The sequence below is a fragment of the Ceratotherium simum genome, chromosome 30, assembly GCF_057802395.1.
Source record: "Ceratotherium simum simum isolate JZ-2026a chromosome 30, ASM5780239v1, whole genome shotgun sequence".
Taxonomy (NCBI): domain Eukaryota; kingdom Metazoa; phylum Chordata; class Mammalia; order Perissodactyla; family Rhinocerotidae; genus Ceratotherium; species Ceratotherium simum.
Window position 1 is genome coordinate 36,807,954 of NC_141929.1, and position 26,020 is coordinate 36,833,973.

The window sequence follows — 26,020 nt, forward strand, 5'->3', positions numbered from 1 at the left end:
AGTAATCCACTAAATCGCAGTGGGATTTATTTCAGTTGTGCAAAGATGTTATCAGTATATTTTTTACATCCTCACGTCCAAGGAGAAAAATCTTCCATCAAAATGTCATTTTGTGCCTAAAATGGCACTTGTTATAATGAGACATTCATTCCTGAGAATAGAATTCTACATAATATAGAAAAAACTGAAAACACTGTGAAGGAATTTCTTCCAAGAAATATGCCAAGTAAAGGCAATTTAAAAGTTCTTTCAAACTTTTAAAGAAAAATAATTTCCATGCTATAGAAATCATTGTTTGGTATCTTTTCTATAAAGGATTTTTTTTTCTGATTATTCTTTTTAATGATTCAGAATGCATGCTTCCTATTTTGAAAAATACTTGTGATTACATGTGAAAAATTTAAAACTTGAGCACATTATTTCTCTATTTACAATGGAAGACTGAAATGGTATCTTCTGGCTCCCTCTATTCAAGGTGGGAAATGAGCAAACATTTCCTCCAATTCTTTCCTCTCTGCCTTCCTTTCTGCTTTTGATGATCTCTGCTGAGGTAAGCTTCTCTTTCAGGAATTAGGAAGACATTTTCATGGTTTTATAACCATACTCACAACAATTATTTAGACCTAACTCCATACAGTAATGGTTTAGGAGCTCAATATGACTCCTCTTATACCAGAATTTACCCATGTTCAGATCTCCACTGAAATACTAAACAATGAGAAGCATTTTCACGATGGGTACATGAGTGCTATGCATCTCTAGTGCTGACACACACCCAGGAGACACTCTCTGAGTTTCTGGCATGTGGGTGGTCTCCTTCCCTAGCCATGAAAATAACAGCTTTGGCCTATTATTATATTTTCTTGGTTATTCCAGTAAAATTCGAGTCAGCACACTGTGTTCAAAGTAATGTTTTGCCCAAAAATCTCTACAATTACCCTGTATAAGCCTGGTAAAAAGTCCTGGTTTGTAATTAATTTCACTTTATAAATAGGACAAGTGGAGAGTGAGGGAAGCTGACAGTAACTTACTAGGCTACTAATAACAAATAACCAAATCTGCAATTTTAATATTTTCAGCCCATTATATTACACGCATCTCGCATTTCCCTTAAGTCATAGTTAAAATAAATCCTGGAGTACAGGAAAATATTACCCAGAGAATACCAAAATTTCAAAATAAGACTTTTGGTGTTACCGAGTTATCTATGTCCCTCACACTGTGCATTAGCCTTATTGTCAAAAGAGAAAATAACAGGGTTTCTTTAAAACTGTCATGACTCCAACAACGACAAAAATACCTACAAAACATATACCAACATGGAAGATGGCAGATGGAATGAAGGCAGAACAGCTAAACACATATAAAATTTAAATGTAACTTTCTTTCCCAGCTCTAAACTAACAGGGAGAAAGGCCCTCTCCAAATCTCACAGATTAGGACAACTTCACTTAAAAAGTAGGCATTGGTGGGGCTGGCCGGTTGGCATAGCAGTTAAGTGCACACGCTCTGCTTCAGCGGCCCAGGGTTCACGGGCCCGACACGCTGCCTGTCTGGCCATGCTGTGGTGGCATCCCATATAAAGTGGAGGAAGATGGGCACGGATGTTGGCCTGGGGCGAATCTTCCTCAGCAAAAACGAGGAGGATTGGCATTGGATGTTGGTTCAGGGCTAATCTTCCTCACACACACACACACACACACACACACACACACACACAAAAGTAGGCATTGGACAGTTATGAGGTAACAGAAGAGTACCTGAACCAAAATGGATTTCCCAACAGCCCAACAAGAACCAGACCCACATCTGAACTCAAACTGATGCGGTGACAATAAAGGGCTAATTCAATGGAAATGCATGCTCCTCTGCATTCATCACACCACAGTTTCCAGAAAATTTTGAACTAAGAATTAAACCAAGAAATTCAGCTTCAGTTTGTCTGGTGAAACACCCTCAACTAGAAGGCAATATATTGTCATGACATGTAAACATTAAATAAATTTACAGCAGAGTTCATAGCAGCTTATATGTAGAACCTAAAAATCTGGAAACAACCCAAACGTCCATCAACAGGAAAATGGATAAACAAATTACTGATACATGCAGCAATATGGATGGACCTCAAAACAATTATGCAGAGTGAAAGAACCAGAAAAAAAGGAGTACTTACTATATCATTCCATTTATATAAAATTTTAGAAAATATGAACTAATCTATAGTGGTTTCTTGGGGATGGAGAAGCAAGGAGGAAAGGGAGAGTGGGAGGGAATACAGAGAAGCATGAGGACACTTTCAGAGGTGATGGATATGTTCATTATCACTCAACAGTACCATCGTAACTATGGTGATGGGGTTACAGACATATACATACATTAAAACTCATCAAATGTACACATTACATATGTGCAGTTTACTCTATGTCCATTATACCACAATAAAGCTGGAAAAAAAGAATTTACCAGTATTTCTTCTAAGCAATTTCCTTCTATAGTGCACCAGTGTAACACAATTTAATCTAATGAAAATTTATGGATTCCCAGAGTTTTAAGAGAAAACAAAATATAAACATTCAAACAGAAAGAGAAACTTAAAAACAAACCAAAATCTAGAAAATGGAATGAACGCAAATTTAAAAGTATACATGAAGGAAAAATTAGCATAATTTACAATGTACTTGCTTCCAAAACAAGAACCTAAGAATTGTAATAGGAATAAAATCCAGAGGTTGTCAAAACGAAAGGAAGATGATTAAGTTAATTTCATCTTAGTACCTAGCCATACACATTGGTAAAGGCGTTAAATGATCCTATCCACAACACTAACTAAAAAGCGGCTATTTACCCTTGACATCACTCCAGCATAGCTTCATTCTGGGCTCTCTCTGAGACAAAAAAATTTTTTCAAAATTCTCAATACCAGAAAGGATGGTCCTTGGTAGGTTAATAGGCAAGAACGTGTGTTTTAGGGCTAAGATTTTTCAAAATCTCTAGCATTTTTTTTTTGAGGAGGACTGGCTGTGAGCTAACATCTGTTGCCAATCTTCCTCCTTTTTTTCCTTTTTCCTCAGCAAAGCCCCAATAGATAGTTGTGCGTCATGGCTGTACATCCTTCTAGTTGCTGTATGTGGGACACCACCATAGCTGGGCTTGATGAGCAGTGCGTAGGTCCTCGGCCAGGATCCGAACTGGCAAACCTTGGGCCACCAGAGTGGAGCATGCAAACTTAACCACTACCCCACCAGGTCAGCCCCTCTAGCATTTTTTTAAATGTAGAAGTTTTAGTATAGCCAGGATAATACATCTGTTCAATTTCCAAAAGTCAAACAGACAGCTACTCTTATGCCAACACTAGTTTAGACATTCAATCCACTGTTGAACTCAATAAAATTTGTATGTAAATTTAACAAGAGTATCTAATAACACAAACAAATGCAAATAAGCTGGTTCTGAAAATTATGCAAGACAGCTGAATAATTCGTATCCCAACGGAAAATACATAGGAAAGAGAAAAATTCTACTGAAGGAGAGAAGGATAAAAACAAACTCTTTAAATAGGTTCTAGTAGGGGCCGGCCCGGTGGCGCAAGCGGTTAAGTGCGCGCGCTCCACTGCGGCGGCCCGGGGTTCGCTGGTTCGGATCCCGGGCGTGCACCGACGCACTGCTTGGCAAGCCATGCTGTGGCGGCGTCCCATATAAAGTGGAGGAAGATGGGCACAGATGTTAGCCCAGGGCTGTCTTCCTCAGCAAAAAAAGAGGAGGATTGGCGGATGTTAGCACAGGGCTGATCTCCTCACAAAAAAAATAAATAAATAAAAAATAAATAGGTTCTAGTAGGAGAAAAACTTTCAAATGGTAAAACTGTTCTGAGGTTATCCTGTCATGATGTGTAATTATTTCTTTTAGAAAACATAAAAGATTTACTGGCCATAGTACGGATTTGACGCTTACTGCCAACTACCTCAAAGGATAAAAACAAACTCTTTAAATAGGTTCTAGTAGGAGAAAAACTTCCAAATGGTAAAACTGTTCTGAGGTTATCCTGTCATGATGTGTAATTATTTCTTTTAGAAAACATAAAAGATTTACTGGCCATAGTACGGATTTGGCGCTTACTGCCAACTACCTCAAAGTGTTACTTTTGTTATGTTCCTGGCAAATAGTACATAAATATAAAAGTTTATAATCTGATTGACTATTGGTATTGAGAAACACATATTTCACCAATTATTAAAAATCTCGCTTTCTACAAAATCAGGCAAAAGCCACTTTCATGTAGCACCTTCTTTTCTGGTTTGATCCCACGACTTATTCTTGTAGGTCTCTAAAATTCAGTCTCTAGGGGCCGGCCTGGTGGCAGAGCGGCTAAGTGCATGCGCTCCGCTGTGGCGGTGCAGGGTCCGCAGGCCCAGATCCCGGACATGGACCCACGTACTGCTTGTCAAGCCACGTTGTGGCGGTGTCCCATATAAAGTAGAGGAAGATAGGCACGGATGTTAGACTAGGGCCAGTCTTCCTCAGCAAAAAGAGGAGGATTGGCATTGGATGTTAGCTCAGGGCTGATCTTCCTCACACACACACACACACACACACACAAAACTAAAGTTCAGTCTCTAAAAAATTTACATTTGAGAACAAATGTAACAGTAAGATAATCAATGGGGAGTATTTCAACAGAATCTGCATGAGCTTTCTGAGTGACAATCAGACTGCAGAAAAAGTGTTATTTTGTTGGCTCACCAGTTGTACTTTTGTTCCAAGGAAGTTCCACCATAAGTTCTAAATAATTTCTAGTCAGAGCATATTCTGGCATTGACTGAGGCATTTTTTTGAGTCTGTGGGAAAAGAATACATAGAAAACATGTTAAAAAACCCAGAAGAATTCTATAAAAACAAAAAAATCAAGCATATCTCCCTTTTTTGGTCAGATATATCATGCATATTTGGTTAAACACATCTAAAACACTGAAAAAAATCTCGTTAATAAAACATTTTTTTTTGCTTTGTGATGTACTTACAAAACAAAGTTAAACAGATACCTGCACTCTGTGGGGAGGGGTGGGGAAGACTGTGTCTGATTCCATCCTTGAAGTGTAGCCTGATCAGTATTAGTAACTCACAGGGAGACTCTCAAGTCACTCTTGTCCATTGATTTACTTATCACGACAAGATTTAAGTGTCTGACAATGCATAACCCAATAATTATGTTTTTTTGTATCAGAGATGAAGTCAGCACATAAAAGAAAACTAACATCAGACATTTAACGAAAATGCAATTTCCATAATATATACACTGCTTAACAAGGTGTTCTCTACACAACATATGTTCTACATTTATTAACTAATGTCAGAGTCAATATAAAATTTCCTCAACTACATTTATTAATGTCCTTAACTGTGAACGTCAGAAAGTCAAATCTTTAGTTAGCTTCATTATAATTCACTAATTAAAAAAAATGTAGTAGCGTCATAATGTTACAGGTATGTGAAGGAAAAACTGGTTTTCTGTTTAACCCTGAGATTATCCAGAAAATGTAATTAACCCATATACCCTACCCCGTCATCAAGGTTTCCCCGTACTTTATCTTGTACAAGGAGAAACGACAGTCCCTGCCCTCTAGAGTTATCGTCTAAAGAAGTAAAGAGCGACATGTGAAGAACGCAGTATAACTGAACAAACTGTGTATAAACAAAGTACAGTCCATTCTTTAAGACAATGAAAAGGCAGAGACAACAGTGATCATGTTGGACAGCATACTGTAGGTGGAAGAGTTGTATCACTTACACTGAACATTTGAGAAAAAGATTAGTGAAAGTGGCGTTAATTCAAGAGTATTAGGAATGTTTTAAGGATCAGATTCTGGTTGAGGGATGAGGAGGGAAAAGCATTCCACAGATCACAGCCATACCCTGAGGATCTGGAGAGCCACGAAAGAGTTGATGATGGAAGGATAAGACGAATAGAGTGGACTAGGACTATATTAAATATAAGAAAAGCAGAAAGATCAAAGACTAGAAAACAAATGACTCAGGTTCCAGTTTGTGATCCAAAGCAGCAGATTCAAGTGTCCATGAGCAACAGTATTTAACATTAATAAGCAAAATGAAAACACTAATGAATGAATAGCTTCTACAATTTACCTTTTTATCTCTTTGACACAGACTTTATGGGCCTGCTCTGGCATACTGGATGTTCGTATTTTTTTCTCTAGCATGACAATGTCATCGTTGTCTTCATCCTCATCCTCATCTCCTAAAGCAGCTGGGATGTGTGTAATCCTCCTAATAGGGCGTATTGCTATAACCTAAAGTAGAAGAGTAAAACAGTATGTCAAAATACAGTGGAAATGAAGTGCCTAGCTCACGTAAGGTTATAACTGGCGCTGCATAAACACTTTTATGGCCAGAGTCTAAATCTTTAGGAACTAAAGTTCAGAATGGTAACTAAGAGGCACAGGCACATACAGACGCAGAATTTAAAAAGTAGATCAACATAAGGTGGACATGATTCTTTGGCATGTGCTTACACTACTATACGAGAAAAAAATTCAAAAAACTGGCTACTAGAAATAATTAAAATATCTAGGAATTATCTTTGAGTTGCTATTGCAGCCACTATTTTCTTAATATACATTATTTATCATTTGGCAACTGAATGAATTCCATTTTTCCTCCTACCTTATAAATTTCTAACATCTTTAACCTTTCCACCATTGGCTCTATTCTCTTTGTCTTCAACATGCAGAACAGTCTTCCACCTTCCAAAATGCTTTATCTTGGGGCCGGCCTGGTGGTGCAAGCGGTTAAGTGTGCACACTCTGCTGCGGCGGCCCGGGGTTCGCCGGTTTGGATCCTGGGCCTGCACCGACGCACTGCTTGGCAGGACATGCTGTGGCGGCGTCCCATATGAAGTGGAGGAAGATGGGCATGGATGTTAGCCCAGGGCCAGTCTTCCTCAGCAAAAAGAGGAGGATTGGCAGATGTTAGCTCAGGGCCGATCTTCCTCACAAAAAAAAAAAAAAATGCTTTATCTTACCTACGTCCCTTCCAGTGACTACACACTAGTTACCTCCCTTCTTGTGATGTTCTACTTTTTCAACCACTGGCTTTAACCACCAATTCCCCTTCCTCACCAATTACTTCAGGACTTTGTGCTTTGTTCTTTGGCTTTTGTTTCCATCGTGATGAAGTTTTCTTTGAAATCCAATAAGCGTCTCATGTGCCAAGTCAATGGCCTCGTTTCTGTTCTCCACAATCTACCATATTTTAAAACTATCTAAGTGTTCTTTTGAAATTCTCAATCATTAATATCATGAGTCAATTCCAGCCATTATTGGAGCAAAATGATATACTGGTATTTAATTTAAAAGCCTCAGAATTTATTATTTTAACCTATGAAATTACCTATTTAATACATTCAAATGTAAAAAGTAAAAACATAATGCAGTAAATAAAAATGTAATTCTATAAAAACAGAAATGTTAAATATATACTTTTATTCTTACATAAGTCATTAGCAGATAAACTTAATTAAATATTTTGAAGTATGAAAAACTGAAACTGAAATTTTCTTTTTTAAGTGAGATTTAAAGGACACATCAAGATTTCACTGTGGAGACACAAGTACTACTTTATGCAATTTTCCCCAGCTGCTAAAAGAGTGCTTTTCAACTCCTAGGGAAACAGGAAGGTACAGTTTTAGGCTAACTCCAAATATTATCCACCTATTAGTATATTTCCAAAGAGCTCTCTCTTGTTTGAGAATTCTCTGGAGCAACTATCAACAACTTTCCTTTTAAGCAGCGGTAATAGTTATTGATAGGGAGGTGTAGTTTTCTGCATCTCCCAATGCACAGGATGAACTGGTTTGTCTTTCAGCACCAGATGAGTAACTGAGTTAACAATCTGATCTCAAGCGAGAAAGAATTCAGAATTCAGGCTACTCCTATCTCTCTCATCAATCTCCTCAGCCTACTTTATTGCTCCTTCCTTAGTCCCACCGGGGAGGAAGCCTTCACTTCTGCTCTTCTTTCTCTACAATGTATCCTCTTTGATGAAGGGACACTGCTGAGCTGAGGACCACCAAATCTCTAACATTATTCTCAACCTTTCACTTCATCTCCCACAGCCTCTGGACCTCCAAGAGCCTTCAGAGAACTATCATTTTCACAATTGCCCACATCAAATATAACTTTCTCTGCCCACACGGAACAACGGTAAAATCCACAGCTCAAGGTAGACCTGAGACAGACCCCTCACCCACATGGATGTAATGCATGATAATAAAGGCATCTTGAATCAACGGGGAAGGGAGGGATTACTGAATAATGATGTCAAGTCAAATAAAAAGTTATCTGGGGAAAATACAACTGCTATCTTCACCTCATTAACAGGGCAACACAAATTACATATGGGTTAAAGAGTTATATACTTTTCAAAAATCAACTAAAGGAAAACTAAAAGGAAAGTGGATATGTATCAAATCACTGAAGGATAGAGGACTCTCAGCTTAGAAAACAGGAAAACACTGACAGTTTGACTACATGAAAACAGAAACTTCTATAAGTTACAAACAAAAAACAGCCAAATTACAGCAATACATACTGAGACAGTCCTTTTAGGAAACAATATTGTAGTATGTTCTTAATACTACATGCAGTAAAAACAAGTTACACTCAAAAACACATTGCAGTTATTTGCTAATTTTAAAACATTGAAAACAACTCACAATGTTTGGCAAAAACAGAAATGGCTTAATAAATTACCCCTTTCGATGATTACCAAAACAAAAACAAAAAGTGAAAAAATGGTTATATGGATTAATTAAAAAAAAAGAAAAGAAAAAAGATCCAGGCATGAAAAAGGACTAGAGGGAAAAAAACTGAAATTCAAATTTTACCAGTAACCTGAGTGGTAACAAACAATGAAATTTTTTGTTCTTTTATCCTTTCTTTAATCTCCCAATTTTTATTTTCTTCAAAAAAGTTGAATCTCACATCACATAAAAACAATTCAGAGGGCCGGCCCAGTGGCTTAGCAGTTAAGTGCACGCACTCCCCTACTGGCGGCCCGGGGTTTGGATCCCGGGCGCGCACCAACACACTGCTTCTCCGGCCATGCTGCGGCCGCGTCCCACATACAGCAACTAAAAGGATGTGCAACTATGACATACAACTATCTACTGGGGCTTTGGGGAAAAAAAAGGAGGAGGACTGGTGATAGACGTTAGCTCAGAGCCAGTCTTTCTCAGCAAAAAAAAAAGAGGAGGATTAGCACGGATGTTAGCTCAGGGCTGATCTTCCTCACAAAAAAAAAAAAACAACAATTGAGAACCTGAAGAAATGGATTCAAATAAATATTTACCCGCTTATCATCATCTTGCTTGTGTTTTCTGGTTTTCTGAAGCAATTTCAGGCCTTCAATTTGTCTGACAAGCAGTGGTATGGTCATCTTGAACCGCTCCTCCAGACTCACAGCATCTAAAATCTAAGGAAACGTGAGCAAGTAGAGTCTCTCCCAGAAACACATACTCCAAAACCAGGCAGTCAGAGTCACGAAATAAACTGTTACGTATAGAGAACCCTCATCAGTATTCACAGCTACACTATGGCTAACACAACCAAACTAAGTATACTAAATGAGCAAGGTCCTTTGATACCAATACTGGAATCCTAAAAAAGACAAGAAAAAAGTAATTTGAGTTCTCATTTAAAAATGAAGCCATGTGTATTGTTCTAAGAGCAAGAACAAAACACATGTTTTACATCAACTCATTCTGGGAATTACTCTTGTAAAGCCTACAATGTGTATACATATTAGGTTTAAACAGATTCTAGGTTCAAAATATTAAACTTTTACATGAATAAGCGAATAGGAGCGCTTTTAACTAACCTCCACTAAAGATTTCTCTGAGGAACTAATGCTCTCTATTCCCTCAGTAAAACATACTTGCTAATGCCCACAGCAGGTTACTGGCTAGTACTCCTGCACTCTTCTGCTCCTACCAGTTGAATTGAATTCTTGTGTTTATACCCAATCTGTTTGTATTAGTTGCACTTGCTATTATAATTACTGGATTTAAGTATTAAACAAACTGATAAAATAAGGGGGGTTGTTTCAATGAAAACTAACTTAAATGTTCTCAGAAGATTCAATAAAGTAGACCATATAAAAATATTATAAAAATAAGTATGCCATGAAATTTTTATAGTTTGGGGAAAAACATACAAATCTAAGATTCTGCACTTGGATTATTTTTTCAAGTGTCTTTGAAACTCACTTCACTTTAAAGAAATAGAAACTGAAAATCATACATAATGCATCACAGGTGTGGTTTATGTAAGAAAAATCATGACGAATTCTAATGAAGCAGGCCCATACACAAGGGAAAGGTCATAGCTCCACACGCTTAAAAAATAGTGAGATGAAGTATATTTATATATTTAAGTTAAATTAAATATTTACCATTTTTATTACTCTCTGCTTTAATTTTTTCCATGAACTGACAACTACTAGTACTGATAATGCAGATAAAAGAGCTGCTTGAGTATACACACATGTACAGCGATCATTTTTTAAAAGTCAATTTAAGTGTAAAAGCATTCTAACTAGTTCTGTGAGTCTCCAGTACCTCCTACCTGAAGGTCAAAATTTACTCACTATCTGGACCCAAATGAAAAGTGACAAAGCGACGCGGCATTCAAGAAGGGAACACCATACCTGGAGCTTCTCTTTGTTGCTTGTTCGGATGATTGATGTCAGAATGTCTGGTAGAGCTTCCCTTGGAAGACTATCTAAAAGACGTCTCAACTTAGCAACTGCGGGGACAGACATATCCAACATTTCAACCAACTACAAGGAAAAAAAAAGTCTTTTTAATGAAATCTGGCATTATTCATGAATTAAAAGAATTACATTGCCTTCTGGGTTTAATATTTGGGCCTCAGAGTCTTTGTTTTTGAAAGATAACTGATTATTATAGTCCAGGCATTTTACTGGTCTCAGGGGAAAAGAGAAGTGCTTTCAAAATGTCCATCAGAACGAAAAACAAAAATGGCTCAAAAGTGGATAATACTAATGTTTATAACACTAATGTTTACAAGGCTTTGTAAAATGTGATTTCATATATTTTTTCATGTTATTTTGGGATAAAACACACTAAAATATATCCTTCCCCTAAATGCACCAACTGTTAACATTTTGCCACCTTTGCTTTCTTTCTCTCTTGTGTCTACACACACACACACACACACATACACACATACATATACACTATTATTTATGAACATTTTAGAGTAAACTGCAGACATCATGACCCTTGTTCTTAAGAACAAGGGACTTCTCTTACACAACTAGCGTAATTAGCAAATTCTGGAAATATAACATAATTGATGCTATTATGTTAACCAATCAGTAGTCGAAATACTGTTTTTCAGCAGAACATTTGGATTATCTAGAATCTGAGCACTGAGTGTGAATGATTTTTATAAAAACTTCCAGGGTATATCCAGGACTTAAGACAGATTAAGCTCAAGGCAAGCTTTCAGGAACCTTCAAGACATCGGGGCTGCTGACAAAGATTCCCCTTTTCTTTTGGGCACATGGTTAAACTGCCCTTTCTCACCTCCTCTGAATACAGAATTGGCCATGATCTTCCCTTGATCCGTGAAACATGAGGGGATGTGACATTTCCTTCTGGGCAGAAGCATTAGAAGACATTGAGAGATCTGCCACATTTCTTTTTCCCGCCTCAGCAACACGGAAGCATATTTTGAGGTAAATCTAATCCTCCTGGGTCCCTAAGGGACTCTAATAGGTAGATCACCATACCTACTAGGTTTAGGCATGAAGCATGAGGCAAGAATACACCTTTATTATGTGACCGAGATTTGGAAGTACTTAATACGGCAAAACTTAGCCCATATCGACTAATTCACAAATGATGAAGCAAATCCTCACTTAACCACTCTAATAAGATTTCATATGCCAGTAATAATCAAACCTCTTTAAAAGCACTATAATAGGAACCTATCCATCACCTGCCTAGAGTCAAGGGGATTAAAGCATAATTATGATGAAAATCTGAAGAGTCTTTCTCCTAGGAATTCATCCTAAGAAAATAAAACAGTTAAAACTCATTCTCCAAGCACTTATTTAGTGCAAACTATTTGTTAGCCACAATATACTGCTTGGTACAGGATGACTAAAACAGGGATGAATTCAAGTTTGGTAGGGGAAACCGACCTATGAGATAAATTTCAATATAAGGTGATAACCACTATGTTAAAAGGGATGTATAAGGGATATTTGAGGCACAAAGAGCCACTAACAGCCTACAAAAGAGTTGAGAAAGCATAAATCAAATTTGAAAATTCAGAGAAAAAAACAGCACTCCCAGCAGAGAGAACAGAAGGCAAAATCATAGCAACCTGAAATAACAAGATGTGAAGCTCTTTGCCATACAGCGTGGCTAGAACTATGGGTAAAATGGGAGTAACTAGAGTTGTGAAGAACCTTAGTGTTATACTAAGAAATCTGAACTTTATCCTACAGCCCTTAAAGTCTTTTACTCAGGGGAGAGGGAAACCCAAAACTTACTGAGAAACACTTGGTGAACAGGATGGCTCAGAGAGAAGGGAAACTAGAAGGAGATCAGTTAGGAAGCTACTGAAGAAGTCTACTGATGAGGGCTCTCAAAGTAAACGTAGAAGGGGAAGAAAGCAAAGTATTAACTGGACACAATCTTAACATCTAAAAAGAGGAAGGATAAAATTTATATCCCAACTCAATGAAACTTATAAAAGTAGTTAATATGAAAATTAGACATGGATAAGAAAAGAAAACAGGGCCGGCTCCGTGGCTTAGCGGTTAAGTGCGCGCGCTCTGATGCTGGCGGCCCGGGTTCGGAACCTGGGCGCGCCCCGAGGCACCACTTCTCCGTCCAACGTGAGGCCGAGTCCCACGTACAGCAACTAGAAGGATGTGAACCTATGACATACAACTATCTACTGGGGCTTTGGGGGGAAAAACTGAATAAATAAAATCTTTAAAAAAAAAAAAAAAAAAAAAGAAAACATAAGACTGAATACGGACTAAGACGAGAAGACAAGCAAAAATCAAATTAGATGCATGATGGTAGTAAAATTAGGATGATGTTTCTCTCTAAAGATTCCTTGAATGTCATTACAAAATCTTTACATGTTTAAAATTTTTCTGTGGATTCTGTGGATTCTAAGTGGGAAGAAGTAAAGAGTGGAGTGAAAGAAGCTAGGAAGCTGTGTCCAACAGAAGAATAAAGAACCAGGGAGCATTACCCAGGAAAAGAAAGAGAAATTCTATTTCCCCCCTACCTGCTTTATCCCAAAATAGCATAATCACTTACTCCAGTTCTCAAACTGAAGTTTCTTAAGTTCCTCTTTTCAGCCCCCACAGAACTTATAGCTCCAAATTTTCTATTTTTCTGGTGTTGTTCACTAATCTAGAAGTGTCTCACTAGAAGCTCGCATCAGGTAGAAATACCATAGATTGTGAACACTTGCCCTATATACTTCTCAATGATCAATGGTGTTTAAAATCAAGACCTTTCCACACTGCCTGATCCTCATAGATCCAGTTATAGTCGCTGGATTGTATCAATAGAAAGTAGAAGACTACGTTTTATAATATATTTCAATAAGGTTTGAAACAAAATCAGGTAAGGAGAGGAGCTTTCTGTTCAATCTAGAGTTAACAAAAAACTCAAACCTAGAATTAAGGAGTCAAATATTTAACGCATGACCAACGTGTGCTTCCCTGCCAGTATTCTAGCTAACTGAGGTTTCAACCACATTTGAAATCAGTCTACCGAGGCCTTGAGCTTCCATAGTTACTGCCAGTCATGGTGTGACCCTGACTTCTGAACCAACATAGCTTATGTTGGTGCCCAGATATTCTAGTGACAAATAGCTTTTCTGCAGTATTTTAATTTTAAACATTATTTAGGTTTAAGAACTACCTGGTTTGGATACACCAGAAGTTATAATGAAAGCTGTAGAAATACTCTCTGGAAAAATTTTAGAAAGGGTTGGCTAACATGTCTTAGAATAATTTAGGTACAATCTGAGACAAAAGCACACTGAAATTAATATATTATAAAACAAATTACTAAATCATTTAAACATATGCTGCCCTAAAATTTTGCCACTCATCAAATCCATCATATCTTGCGGGAGCAAAAGAACCAAAGAAAATGGGGTTTCAAGGAAAAAAGAAAAGCAACTCACTTGTACTGCGTATTTGTAAAACTGTTCTGATAGTTCTCCCAGCTCCTCCCTAGTGTTACAGGTGCTGGGAAATTCCTCAAGCCGATCCAACTGTTCCACTTCAGCAACAGGATATGGCTTCTCTTTTAAGAGCTGTACAATCTGGAAACGGCACAGGCCTGTAATCAGCAAAGTATAGTGGGGCTTGGGCCAGTTACTGCCCACCACCTGAACTGCCAGTGCAGCCGTCCCAATCCTGAAACACACAAAACACCAGCGTTACAAATGTTCAAAATGGTAGCACAGAAACTTGCCTCAAAAAGTGTTGCCTTTTCTGAGACATTCATTTAAAAACAAAGAACGTCTAAAGTGTAAATGAATTATTTCTCTATTTAATTTAGCACGCGGTACATGGTCTGTTAAGTCCATCAACTGTGGGGTAAAGCAGGCCATCTCATTCTAATTAGCACCTCCTTTAAGAAGTAGGTAGAAATTCCTAAACATTTGAGTTATCTAAGCATAAAAACGTAAAAGTAGTTGACAATTACAAAGCTTAAATGACTCTTGCCAACTAGGAATGAGGCAATCTTACACCAGAATAAATATTGGCATTTTAAACAGATTTAAATATAAACAGCATGATGTAACCCAATCTAAGAAATCTCTGTTCCAGGACCAGTTCTGCTACTAACATCAAGAGGGGATTTTTACACAATCTATAAAACTTCTACATATCCACCTTATCACAAACTGCCACCCAATCTGGGAATTAACAAACAAAGATACCCTTGCATATTGAATTTCTAAGTTTGGGGCTAAATGCTAGAGGCCACACACTGTCATGGACTGAGCAGAGATAAACCTTATTCTGTTCTAATGGGTAATCACCTCACCTGATAGGAGCTGGGAAAGTTCTACTTTAAGTCTCAGCTCCTTATCAGAACGTACAATTCTGACCACGTCACATACAAACTTAATTCACAGAAAGGAAATCTGTTCCAAACTATGCCAAAGTTACACCAAATAGAAAGATCCACATTCAGAGGACACTTCCAGATCCCAAAGTAAAATATGTTCTCCCCTCAGCCAGAGGAAAGGCTGTAAAATTTCAGAAAAGAAACTAGAATTACAGTGACTACGGCTCTCAACCCCCTGGGAAATGGGTAATACTAGAATACTGCACTTGCCCATCTCAAACACACTGGGTCACATACAAATACACTAGATGAATATTTTAGCAAATATGCTTACTTCTATATGCAGTTAGTTCTTGATTACTTCCTTATAAATGACTCATTCGGTAGATTATGTGTAACCTTTGGCTTCCCTCTGCCACTTAGTTTATTTTGAGCTATGTCCATCTTTTCTCACTACCTTTCTAGTCATATCATGTGTACAGGGGATAAAAATTGATTTAAACCATAACTTAAACCAAAAAATTAGGAAGATAAATTGGGTGGGGAGAAAAAACATTAGATACTTTAAAAACTTGAAATGATTTGGCAATTATCTATTATTTTGAGTTATTTGGGTTGTTGCTGTTTTTCTTCACTCATCAACTGTAGTAGGCTGTATCTCCCATTTCCTGAAAACCAACTTACCTGGCCTGAGCAAGTCATCAATACCTAAGTTGATCACAGATGAACTAAGACTATAAGGCACTGCCAATGATGTCCATTAATGCTCACACAATGCGGAAAGAGTTCACAGTTCTGTCCACAAGAAACATCAACAGACAAGAATCCGGATCCCTGGACTAAGTGGTTTACAAACCAGAAACCAAGGAGAAACCAGAGACAGAGATGAGACAAATCCCAACCTCCAGATAAGGAGATAAATTTAATGATTTGGGCCACATCATTGATCAAAGATGAGACTAAAAATGAGTCTTCTTACAAAGCAAATAAAATACTTTTGCTAACTGTCAAAGGAAGATGTTTCAAACTGCAAACAGTTTAAGTTGGATTGACACTACGTCTCTCCTCCTGATGAGAGAAAATATATAAAGGTTTTAAATATGCTAATTAGTACTTTAAATCAATTATAGTTGATTAGAAAGTATGCTTCATAAAGAAAAACATGATCCGTGACATGATCGAAGACAAGAAACAGAATACCTGGTAAAAGTCATTTTGGGTGAAAAGCTCTGTGAAAAAGGACCATGTTTAATGTTATTTTAGACAATTTCTACTATATTTTGGGCTCTAGGTTTTATATATAAAAGTACTAAGTAAACAATATATTCAATAAATCTAACACTTTCCTTCTAACTTTCATATATAACAGGCTTTAGATCAAGTTAGTCATCTTTCTAAAGATTCTACTTCTATTAATGTGTGTTTTATTAGGTATGACCAAAAAGAAACATTTTGATTTTGCAACAGATCCAAATTTATACAACCAAATGAGTGGTGTTCTTTCCCTTTAGGTAGTAGCTCTGAAAATCTACACTGTAATTACTGTGATATTTTACACCTCAAAGAATTTTTTGTACTTTATTTTTTATTTTTTTGTGAGGAAGATTAGCTCTGAGCTAACAAGCGTTGACAATCCTCCACTTTTTGCTGAGGAAGACTGGCCCTGGGCTAACATCTGTGCCCATCTCCCTCTACTTTATATGGGATGCTGCCACAGCATGACTCGACAAGCAGTGCGCACAAACTTAACTGCTATGCCACGGGGCCAGCCCCACGCTTCAAACAATTTTTGCAAGTCCTATCTGGGATCTACTTTCAGAGTTGTAAATATTATTTGAATCCAAACAAAATCTGACTACAATCGGTATGATTTGTGTAATGCAGAAACTGACTTAGTAAGTATTTGAGAACCATCAACGGCAGTGGTGGGAAAATCTAAAAGCAGCACTACTGCAAAAAGCAGTTTTCCAAGATGAGCACATTAGGTAAATATGTAATCTCTGGTCTATATGCTAAGCAAATGCTATGTTATTTATTTATTTATTTTTAATTTAAAGCTCTCCATTTTTCTTGGAATCCTCAATCTTCCAAGTCCTTTTTGTAATGATGCTAGTTCAGTTCTGCCCATATTGAAAGAATATGGGGTCTCCCCATTCCTCCCCCCATCTCCATTTGTGAAATCTTCATTTAAAAGAACCAGTTTGGGGAATAATATCATTAACATACAGGGTTATTGCTTCGTAGTTTACAAAAGGCTTTCATAAGTATCATTTCATCATACACTGCCTTTCACCCCTGTGAGGAAGGCAGCACTATCTCCTTATTATAAATGAGTAACTGAGATTCCAAAAGGGTAAACAGGTTAGTATCCATGGTTACAAAGATATGAAATAGCAATGGAGGACCTGAACCAGGTTCTATGACAAAATTCACTCTTTTCTCACCACAATGGAAAATATGAATTTGTACCTATAAAAAGTAGAAAAATAAACAGTTATTACCATAGCTTCCAGAGAGCTGAGATACTGGAAAGCTTATTATTTAATATCTAATGCTTACATCTTAATGACACTTAATGAGGAGACCCATTTCTACCAAAGCTCTGGAAACAAAAGTTATACATTTCTGGGAAAGAACCACTGAAATATCTTTTGTCTTGGTGTCACCCTACTTATTTTCTTGACTATTTGATGATTTCTGGCTAAAGTAATCATTGTGATTAATAATGATTTAGAAACAAGGAGAGAGTCTATGAGGATAGCCTCAAGTTCTACAACAGGTGAGGCTTTGTTGCTAGAGGACTGATTTTCACTCCCTGCTTAAAACTTCATTTCTGAATTTAAGAAATGCCACTTGTAAATAGATCTCCCTTAAACAGAGTAAATGCAGACTGAGGAAAATCTAAGTAGAGCTATCCATTACATACTTGCTAATTTAAAGATTAAATTTTAAATTCTTAGTATTATCAGGTAATATTTTTGAAGGCCTAAGAATGCAACTAGATACAAACAGGAGTAATGCATGGACAAAGAGTTGATCCAAATTAGGAAACTGTGCATCTGCTATATATAAAGCATTCATTTCTTGTTAGACAAATGCCAATGAAACTAATCTGGGGTCTCAGAGACGAAAAAAATGCCAAGAGGAGGCACTGAGAAATCAGCTCTATGAGAAAATGAAGCTACGTACCCTGAAGCATGGAAGGTTGGAAGAAGACTGGATGACCATCTTGAAATGCATGAAAGCATGGTGTACAGGAAGTACTAAATTATTACCTATTTTCACTAAGAAAACAATGAGTCACCCAGGAGCCACTAGAAATATGGTGCAGTTAAACAGGGTGTCCTGAGGTGGCATGGGAGCCAAGTTTCACACCGCAGGGACAATCCAAAGCTCTTCCTATAAAAAGGCTCCTGGGTCATGCACACTAACATGCAGAAAGGGACTGTGCTGTGCAAAATGGTAAAGGAAGCGGGTCAGGTAAGTCAACATCTGGCCCTGCTACTTTGTGTGGCAAGGACACACAAAGGGGCACAAATTATTTCTGCTGCCCCTTGAAGGCTGAGGCATCATCACCTGGATAGTCTAAAAGGGACAGACAGGAGCAGAGCCCCTCGTTTTCCCTCTGGGGTACAACTACCATCTGGAAATGCAGGTAACCAGGGAAGGACAGATTTATGCATCAAAACAGAATAACGTTATGGATAACTCAATATTTGTACTATTGAAGCTTTTTAAAAATTTTTTAAGGCAAAGAGTGTTTTAAGGTCATATTAGAGAAAACAGATACTGGAACCTAATACTAAGGAATGCACTGCAAGCTTTCCACATAGACTTTTCAAGTAGCAAACAGTATTTCTAGGATAACTAGATGGTCTGGAGGGCCCTTACAATGGTGGAATTCTATAAAGAATTTTCAGTGTGTGTTTTCTACCTTAAATGATTAAACGTTAACACTGCTATGCTATTCAAGGATCAGATTATGCATCATCTGAATATTAGTGATTACTTCCAAGCAGGAGAATTAATTTCTTGTTGGTTTGGAGGGAGTCATATAAAAGAAATTAAAAACCCTCCAAAATCTGGCCAGAAGAATACCAACAAATAGTCATTGAAACCTAAAATATGACTAAATCTATTTTTGAAATTCACAGAGTACCCATGGGGAATAACCATACATATGCACAGTAGAAATAAAACAAAATAATCTAATCATGAGCTCTCCAACCTCAACAGGCAACTAAGTGCCTGGGCACAGAAAGCAAAAAATTACGGGAGAAATAAACAGAGGTTTAACGAGTGGAGTCATATGTAGGAAAACCAGAATCCAATATAATTCATCAGAGTTTACTGAAACTTGAAAAGTGTCCAGTCCACTCAAGCAATAACCAAAGCAGATCAGAGGGGAGTCCAAATGTTTTCCAAGCTTGAAAAAAGCAAGGCTTTTACCATGTGGACTAATAACGGACCGTTAGGGTTTTTTAACTTCAGTTTTTTTTGTTTTAAGAAGGAAGGGAGAGGAACCAGTCTCATTTGAGAATCTGAAGAAAGCCATGGACTCTTAAAACAACGTATATAATCACAAAATTTTGGATAAAAATAAGGCATTCCTAATGTTCCCAAAATCCATTAAGAATTAGGAACCCCTAGTTTTAAAAAAGGATAACTGGTGTCGGCCTGATGGTACAGTGGTTAAGTTCACATGCTCCACTTCAGTGGCCCGGGGTTCACACAGTCAATCCCGAGCGCCGGCCTATGCACCGCTTGTGAAACCATGCTGTGGCAGCGAGCCACATATTAAGTAGAGGAAGATGGGCACAGATGTTAGCCCAGGGCCAGTCTTCCTCAGCAAAAAATGGAGGATTGACAACAGATGTTAGCTCAGGGCTAACCTTCCTCACCAAAACAAAACAAACAAAAAAACGGATAACTGTAGGTGAACAAAGGGCTCTAAACTGAAAGATCTCAAGAGTTAAGCACAGGAGGCGGGGGCTTAGGAGGTGAGCGTGGAGATAATAAAAGCATTTGCTGGGAGCATACTATATACCAGAATTGACCAACAGAAATATAATGTGAGCCACATACCCAAATCTAGTAGCTCCATTATAAAATAAAAAGAAATAGATGAAACGCTATTTTATTTAACCCCAAATATTTACCATTCCAACATTTAGCCTACGTAAAATTTATTAATCAACACAACATTTTTCATGCTAAACTTTCAAAACCTAACGCGTATTGTACTCTTACAGCACATCTAGGGTGACCAATCACCCTGGTTTGTCTGGGACTGAGGGGTTTCCTGGGACACAGGACTTTCACTGCTCAAACCAGGACAGTCCCTGGCAAACCGGCACAAAATGGTCACTCTAGTATCTCGATGTGGACCAGCCACGTTTCCAGTGCTCTCTGGCACACGTGGTCGTGGCTAGAGGACTGGACAGCACAACTATGGACCAAGCACAGCGCAAAGCTGATTATACACATTATTTCATTTCATCCTCATAACACACGGAAGAGACGGACGCTGATAGTGTACAAATTAGAAATGAAGAAAGAAACAGGCACAGGTGAAGTCTGTCACCCAAAGTCACACACAGACGGCCATGGCGTCGGGCAATCTAGTCTAAGCCTGGCCCTCAGAAAGCGAAAGAGATGGGAGCGGGAGCAGCGATGAGAAGACAGAAAGTTCCAGAGAGGGAGAGATGGGAAAACGCCGGCAAGAAGGTCCTTTAAGAAGGGAAGCAGGAGCCCGGCCTGTGCGCTCCGCTTCGGTGGCCAGGGGTTCAAAGGTTCGGATCCCACAGGCATGGAGCAACGCACTGCTCATCAGCCATGCTGTGGCAGCGTCCCACACACAAAATAGAGGAAGATGGGCACGGATGTCTCCTCAGGGCCACCTTCCTCACACAAGGAGGAGGACTGGCGATGGACGTCCCCTCACGGACAACCCTCCTCACACGAGGAGGAGGACTGGCAGGGGACGTCCCCTCAGGGACAACCTTCCTCACACAAGGAGGAGGACTGGCGATGGACTCACCTCAGGGACAGTCTTCCCCGCACAAAAAATGACGGGAAACACAAGTACCGAGGGAGCGGGAAGGGGCCGCCGGCAGCGAGGAGAGAGGCGCCCCGAGTTAAGGGAAGGGGGGTGCGGACGGGACGGGGAAAGAGGCGGCGTGTGGGGCAGCAGGGTCTCCGCGGCGAGGACCGGAGAGGCGGGGGGAGGGGGCGCCGGCCCGGAGTCCGGGGCCCCGCGGGGGCGGGGCGGACTCCACGTCCAGCCGCGAGCGGCGGGCGCCGGCCGCCGCGCTCCCACACGCCGGGCTCAGCGCACCCGGCGCTGAGGCGGCGCTGTCCCCCGCTCCCCCGTGAGGAGACCGAGGCAGCGCCGGGAGGCCGCCCGCGGGCGCACCTGTGCAGCGGCGGCAGGTCCTGCGCGTCGCTCGCCGGGTCGGGCGTGTTGGGGATGACGCCCAGGATGGTGCTCCGCAGCGACGTGCCCTTGAGCAGGCGGCTCCGCACCAGCTGCAGGTTGCGGGCCGAGTCCACGCTGGTGCGCATGGTGGAGCCGGGCAGCAGCACGCCCTCATGGGTGAGCAGCAGCGGGAGGCGGCCGGGTATCTGGATGGCGCTGCCCGAAGACATGGCGACGGCCGCGCGCCCGGGGCGTCGGAAGGAGCCGGACGCGCAGCTCCCGGCGGCCTCCGCGGCGGCCGCAACCACGCTCCCAGTCGCCGGCGCGCTGCTGCTTCCGGCCCGGCGCTACGGGCCGCCCGGGGGCTCAAACGCCGCCGCCTCGCGCTGCCCCCTCCCGGAGCTGCCCGGGAAGACGGGCGGCGTACATAGGCGCGAAGAGGCGCGCGGCGGCGCGCTGAGACCCGCTCTGCAGGCCTGCTTCTGGGCCCTCCCCTCAGGGTCCCTCGCATCGCGGTCCCCTACTTGGTGTTCAGAAGGATGATCGCGTCTACATTATACCTACCTCAAATGCTTTTAACGTTTCATTCGAATGGATTTTAGAGTCGCAAAACTGTTGGAAAAACATAGTCGAGTTCTCAGCTTCCCCTGTTGTCATCTTACGTAATCACGTTCAATTGCAGCAACCAGGAAATTAACCTTACTGTTATCTAATCTATAGACCTCACCCAGATTTGCCACTCTTCTCCCTAATGCGCTTTTTCCTGGTCCAGGACCCCACTTTTCATTTAGGTGTGCTGTCTCCTCAATATATTGTTTAGTTATTTTCAAACCTTGGTATTTCAAAGAGTACTGGTCCGTTATTTTGTAGAATGTCGCTCCATTTGGGTTCATGTGATGTTTTCTCAAGTTCAAACTTATACATTCTTGGCAGGAAGACCACAGAATTGATGTGGCCTTCTTAGTGATACATGATGGTGAAATGTCTTAGTAATGTATGATTTTGACCTTGATTACTTGGTGGAGGTGGTATCTGCCGGGTTTCTCCACTGTAAGTTACCACTTTCCACTATATAAGTAATAGGTATCTTGTGGGGAGTTAATTCTACATTTATTAATTGGAATTCTGTAAGAGGAAGCTGCCTCATCTACCTCATTTATTTACTTATTCAATAATTTTTTTATGTTAGTATAGACTCATGGGTATTTATTTTTTTTATAGATTGTAACCCAAAAATGTCATGTATTTCGTTGCTTGAATTGTTTCAGATTTGGCCATTGGGAGCTGCTTCACGTTGAGATTTGACTTGGCTTTGGCTGTAGTTGGCAGAGGGAAAATTTTTCCCAAATATGAAGTCATGAAGTCTAGCCATGCTCTCAGAATCCAGGAGGGAACTGAAAGTCCATTCCAGTCAACAAGCATTCATTGAAGGATTGCTGGGTGCAAGGCCCTGGGCTAATTGTGGAGGAGTAGAGAGCATAACATAAGGCAAAGTCCTACCCTCACCATCTCTGGGCCAGGGGGACAGTCCCATAGATGGCTGAGTCTGATACAGGACAGATGGAACTGTATATTCCTGTGTGTGCAGCAGATAAGGGAAAGGAGGAGCCAGATGTACCAGCTGCTGTGGTGGAGGAACAGGAACTGGTAGGCTCCTGCCTAAAGCTCTTTCTCTGATGTGGTTGCACCTTCTTTCATTCATTCACTAAACAGATACTTTTTGAATACCTACTAGGTACTGGATATTATTTTAGGTGCTGGGGATGCCTCTGGGAACAAGACAGACAAGGTTCCTGCTTTCCTGGAGCTGACGTGCTAGTGGGCAAAGAAAACAATAAACAAGGGAAATAATTTTGGATAGTGATCAGTCCTTTAGACCATGGCCTCGCTGAAGAGATGGCGATTGGACTGAACCCTGCACTATGAGGAGGCATCAATGCAAAGATCAGCGGGTGGGGCAGAGGAGACACAATTCCAGGCAGAAGAAGCAACAATAGTGAAGACTTTCTGGCTGCAATAAACTGAGGAGGTTTGAGGAACCTGTTCCTGGAATTTGCTGACCTTGGACCTAGTGGTACTGATGAGAAAGAGAAGAGGGCAGGGTCAGGTTAGAGAGGGTAGGAGGCCCCGGTAAGGAGTTGGGGTCTTACTCTCAGCCTGATGCGAGCCATTGGCGATTTCAAGTGGTGAAATAACTTTTCTGGCTTATGTTTTCAGAAGATCCTTTTGGCTGCTGGTGGAGAATGGAAGGTAAGGGTTTAAGGGCAGAAGCAGGAAAGCCAGTTAGGAGGGGGTACGGTTGCCCAGGTGAGAGGTGATGATGATTTAGACGAGAAGCAGTAGAGTCAAGCTATGTTTGATTGTAGCTTCAACAGAATATGCTGATGGATTAGCCCTGATGAGTGAAGGGAAAACGGTTGTCAAAGATATCTCCTAGGTTGGGTCCCGAGCCTCTGGGGCCTAGAGAGAAGTTTAGCTGATAGCTGAACATCCTGGATACGATCAGCAGGCTCTGGATCATTTCTCTGGATGTGTACCGTGTATGCTACCCTGTGATAGACTCTGGGGGTGATAGGAGAGAAAATATGCAAGGCGCAGGTCCACAGGAGCTTACATTTTCTTCAAGACCTCTCCAAGGGCAAGGAAGGCTGGGCCCCATTTTTCGAAGCTCCTAGTGTTTTAACAAGGAACTTCAAAAACAATCTTATAAACTTTTCAGTATATTTTTTAAACACTTATGTTTAATGCTTTTAACATATACACAATTACCCAACAAGAACAACAACAAACAATATAAGTGTTCTACTCACATAATAGTTGCTGGATTTGTTTTTTGAACATACAAGTTCTTAGTACACTATAGAAGGTGTGGTATGGGAATGGGTCCACGTTTAAGTCACTTGCTTGATGAACACCTTCTTTCCATATCTATGGTGGCATGTGTCAGCACACTTGGAAATGTGATGTCGTTAGTGACCCTGTGGCTCTCCCGGCTCCTGCTTTGACAGGCTCTGCATCTACTACCCTCCTTTATCCATCAAACATTTATTAAGCATTTCCTATGTGCTGGGCACTATTCTAGATTCACAGATATGTCAGTGAACAGGACAGACAAGGTCCCTGGTTTCAAAGAGCTTACATTATAGTGAGGTAGACAGAAAATAAATAAGCCAACAAAGGACTAAATGGCAATTTCAGTAAGCAATATGTAAAGAGAATATAATAGGAAAATATGGAGAAGGTGTTAGGGAGAGGAGTACAACATTAGGTAGGGGAGTCTGGGAAGGTTACTCCAAAGAGGTGGTGTTGGACATGAGACCTGAATGATAAGAATGGACAGGATCTGCAAGGAGCTGGAAGGAGAATGTTCTTGGCAGAGATTAGGACTAGTGCAAAGATCAAGGTGGGGAAGAGCTTCCCAGTTTCTGGAACAGAGGAGAAGATCAGGCATTGGGATGTTATTTTAGGTGCTGGGGGTGCATCAGTGAACAAGACAGACAAGGTTCCTGCTTTCATGGAGCTGACATTCTAATGGGCAAAACAAACAAGAGAAAGAGGTAATGAGATGCAGCAGTCAACAAGATGGCCAGTGATGGCCTCGAGAAGCTGTTGGAACTAGCAGAAGGAGATAAACCTAAGAGCAAGGAAAGTTAACTAGCACAGGAACGAATGGAGTAGAAGGGAGAGTACAGGAGGAGGAATGTCGAATCCTCTAAACGTCTTTGGTTCCTGGCTTGCAGGGGCCTCTGCCCCCCTGCCCTGGGCACCTTCCTTACCCTCTGGTGCACCTTCTGGCCTTCGACCCTAGACCCTGCTGGGTAAGTGGTAGGAACAATGAGGAAATAAATTAGCTCCTCCAGAAAGCCCTTGCCACAGGTTACCTTGCTGCAGCGGCCCCCTCCTGTTCACAGGCTGTTTCTCCATATGCAAGTGGCTCATGTCTAAACCATATTTATAATCATGATGTTTGCCCCTGGATTGAGAAAACGAGAGCGGGAAGCATGTTTCCTCTGTTTTATTCCTAGCCATGCCCTGTCCTCCCCTGACCGCACTGATAGTCCTGCTACTGATTTGAGTGAATAAACTTCAGCTCCAACTTCTTCCTGAGGGGAAGGTGGGAGGCCAGGGAACTTTTCAAGGACTGCCAAAGGAAGTTCTGGAGGGAATTCCCCTGGCCAGTCAAGGAGGCGCAGGTGGGCCTCATAGAATTGGAAGGTGGCCCAGGCTAATGTGTGGCTGAGCTCCAGCTGTGTTGAGATGAGCAATTCGTGTTCTGCAAACATATCCATTACACACGTTTGCACCTCCTTAATATTCATTTGGTTTACCTTACCCTGTCAGTAGCTTCCTGGACAAATTCCATATAGAAAAGAGTCACACCTTTGAAACCCTTGTTGCCTCTCTTTGCAGGTGTGTATAAAGAGACCAGGCTGGCAAATCACACT

The 26,020-nt window shown here is 40.5% G+C and overlaps 1 protein-coding gene across 2 annotated transcripts in view; it reads right to left on the bottom strand.

Annotated features, from left to right (window-relative positions):
- Positions 1–21,820, bottom strand: part of LONP2 (lon peptidase 2, peroxisomal) — a 107,402-nt gene extending 85,582 nt beyond the window's left edge. For both annotated transcript variants that reach the window (XM_087420291.1, XM_087420292.1), the window contains exons 1-6: positions 21,573–21,820; positions 14,262–14,496; positions 10,720–10,851; positions 9,364–9,486; positions 6,142–6,305; positions 4,741–4,835 (exon numbers count right to left, since the gene is read on the bottom strand). In XM_087420291.1, the coding sequence (XP_087276417.1) occupies positions 4,741–4,835; positions 6,142–6,305; positions 9,364–9,486; positions 10,720–10,851; positions 14,262–14,496; positions 21,573–21,805 (982 nt within the window). In that variant the 5' untranslated portion in view covers positions 21,806–21,820. The remainder of the gene's footprint in view (positions 1–4,740; positions 4,836–6,141; positions 6,306–9,363; positions 9,487–10,719; positions 10,852–14,261; positions 14,497–21,572) is intronic.
- Between the last annotated feature and the right edge of the window lie 4,200 nt (positions 21,821–26,020).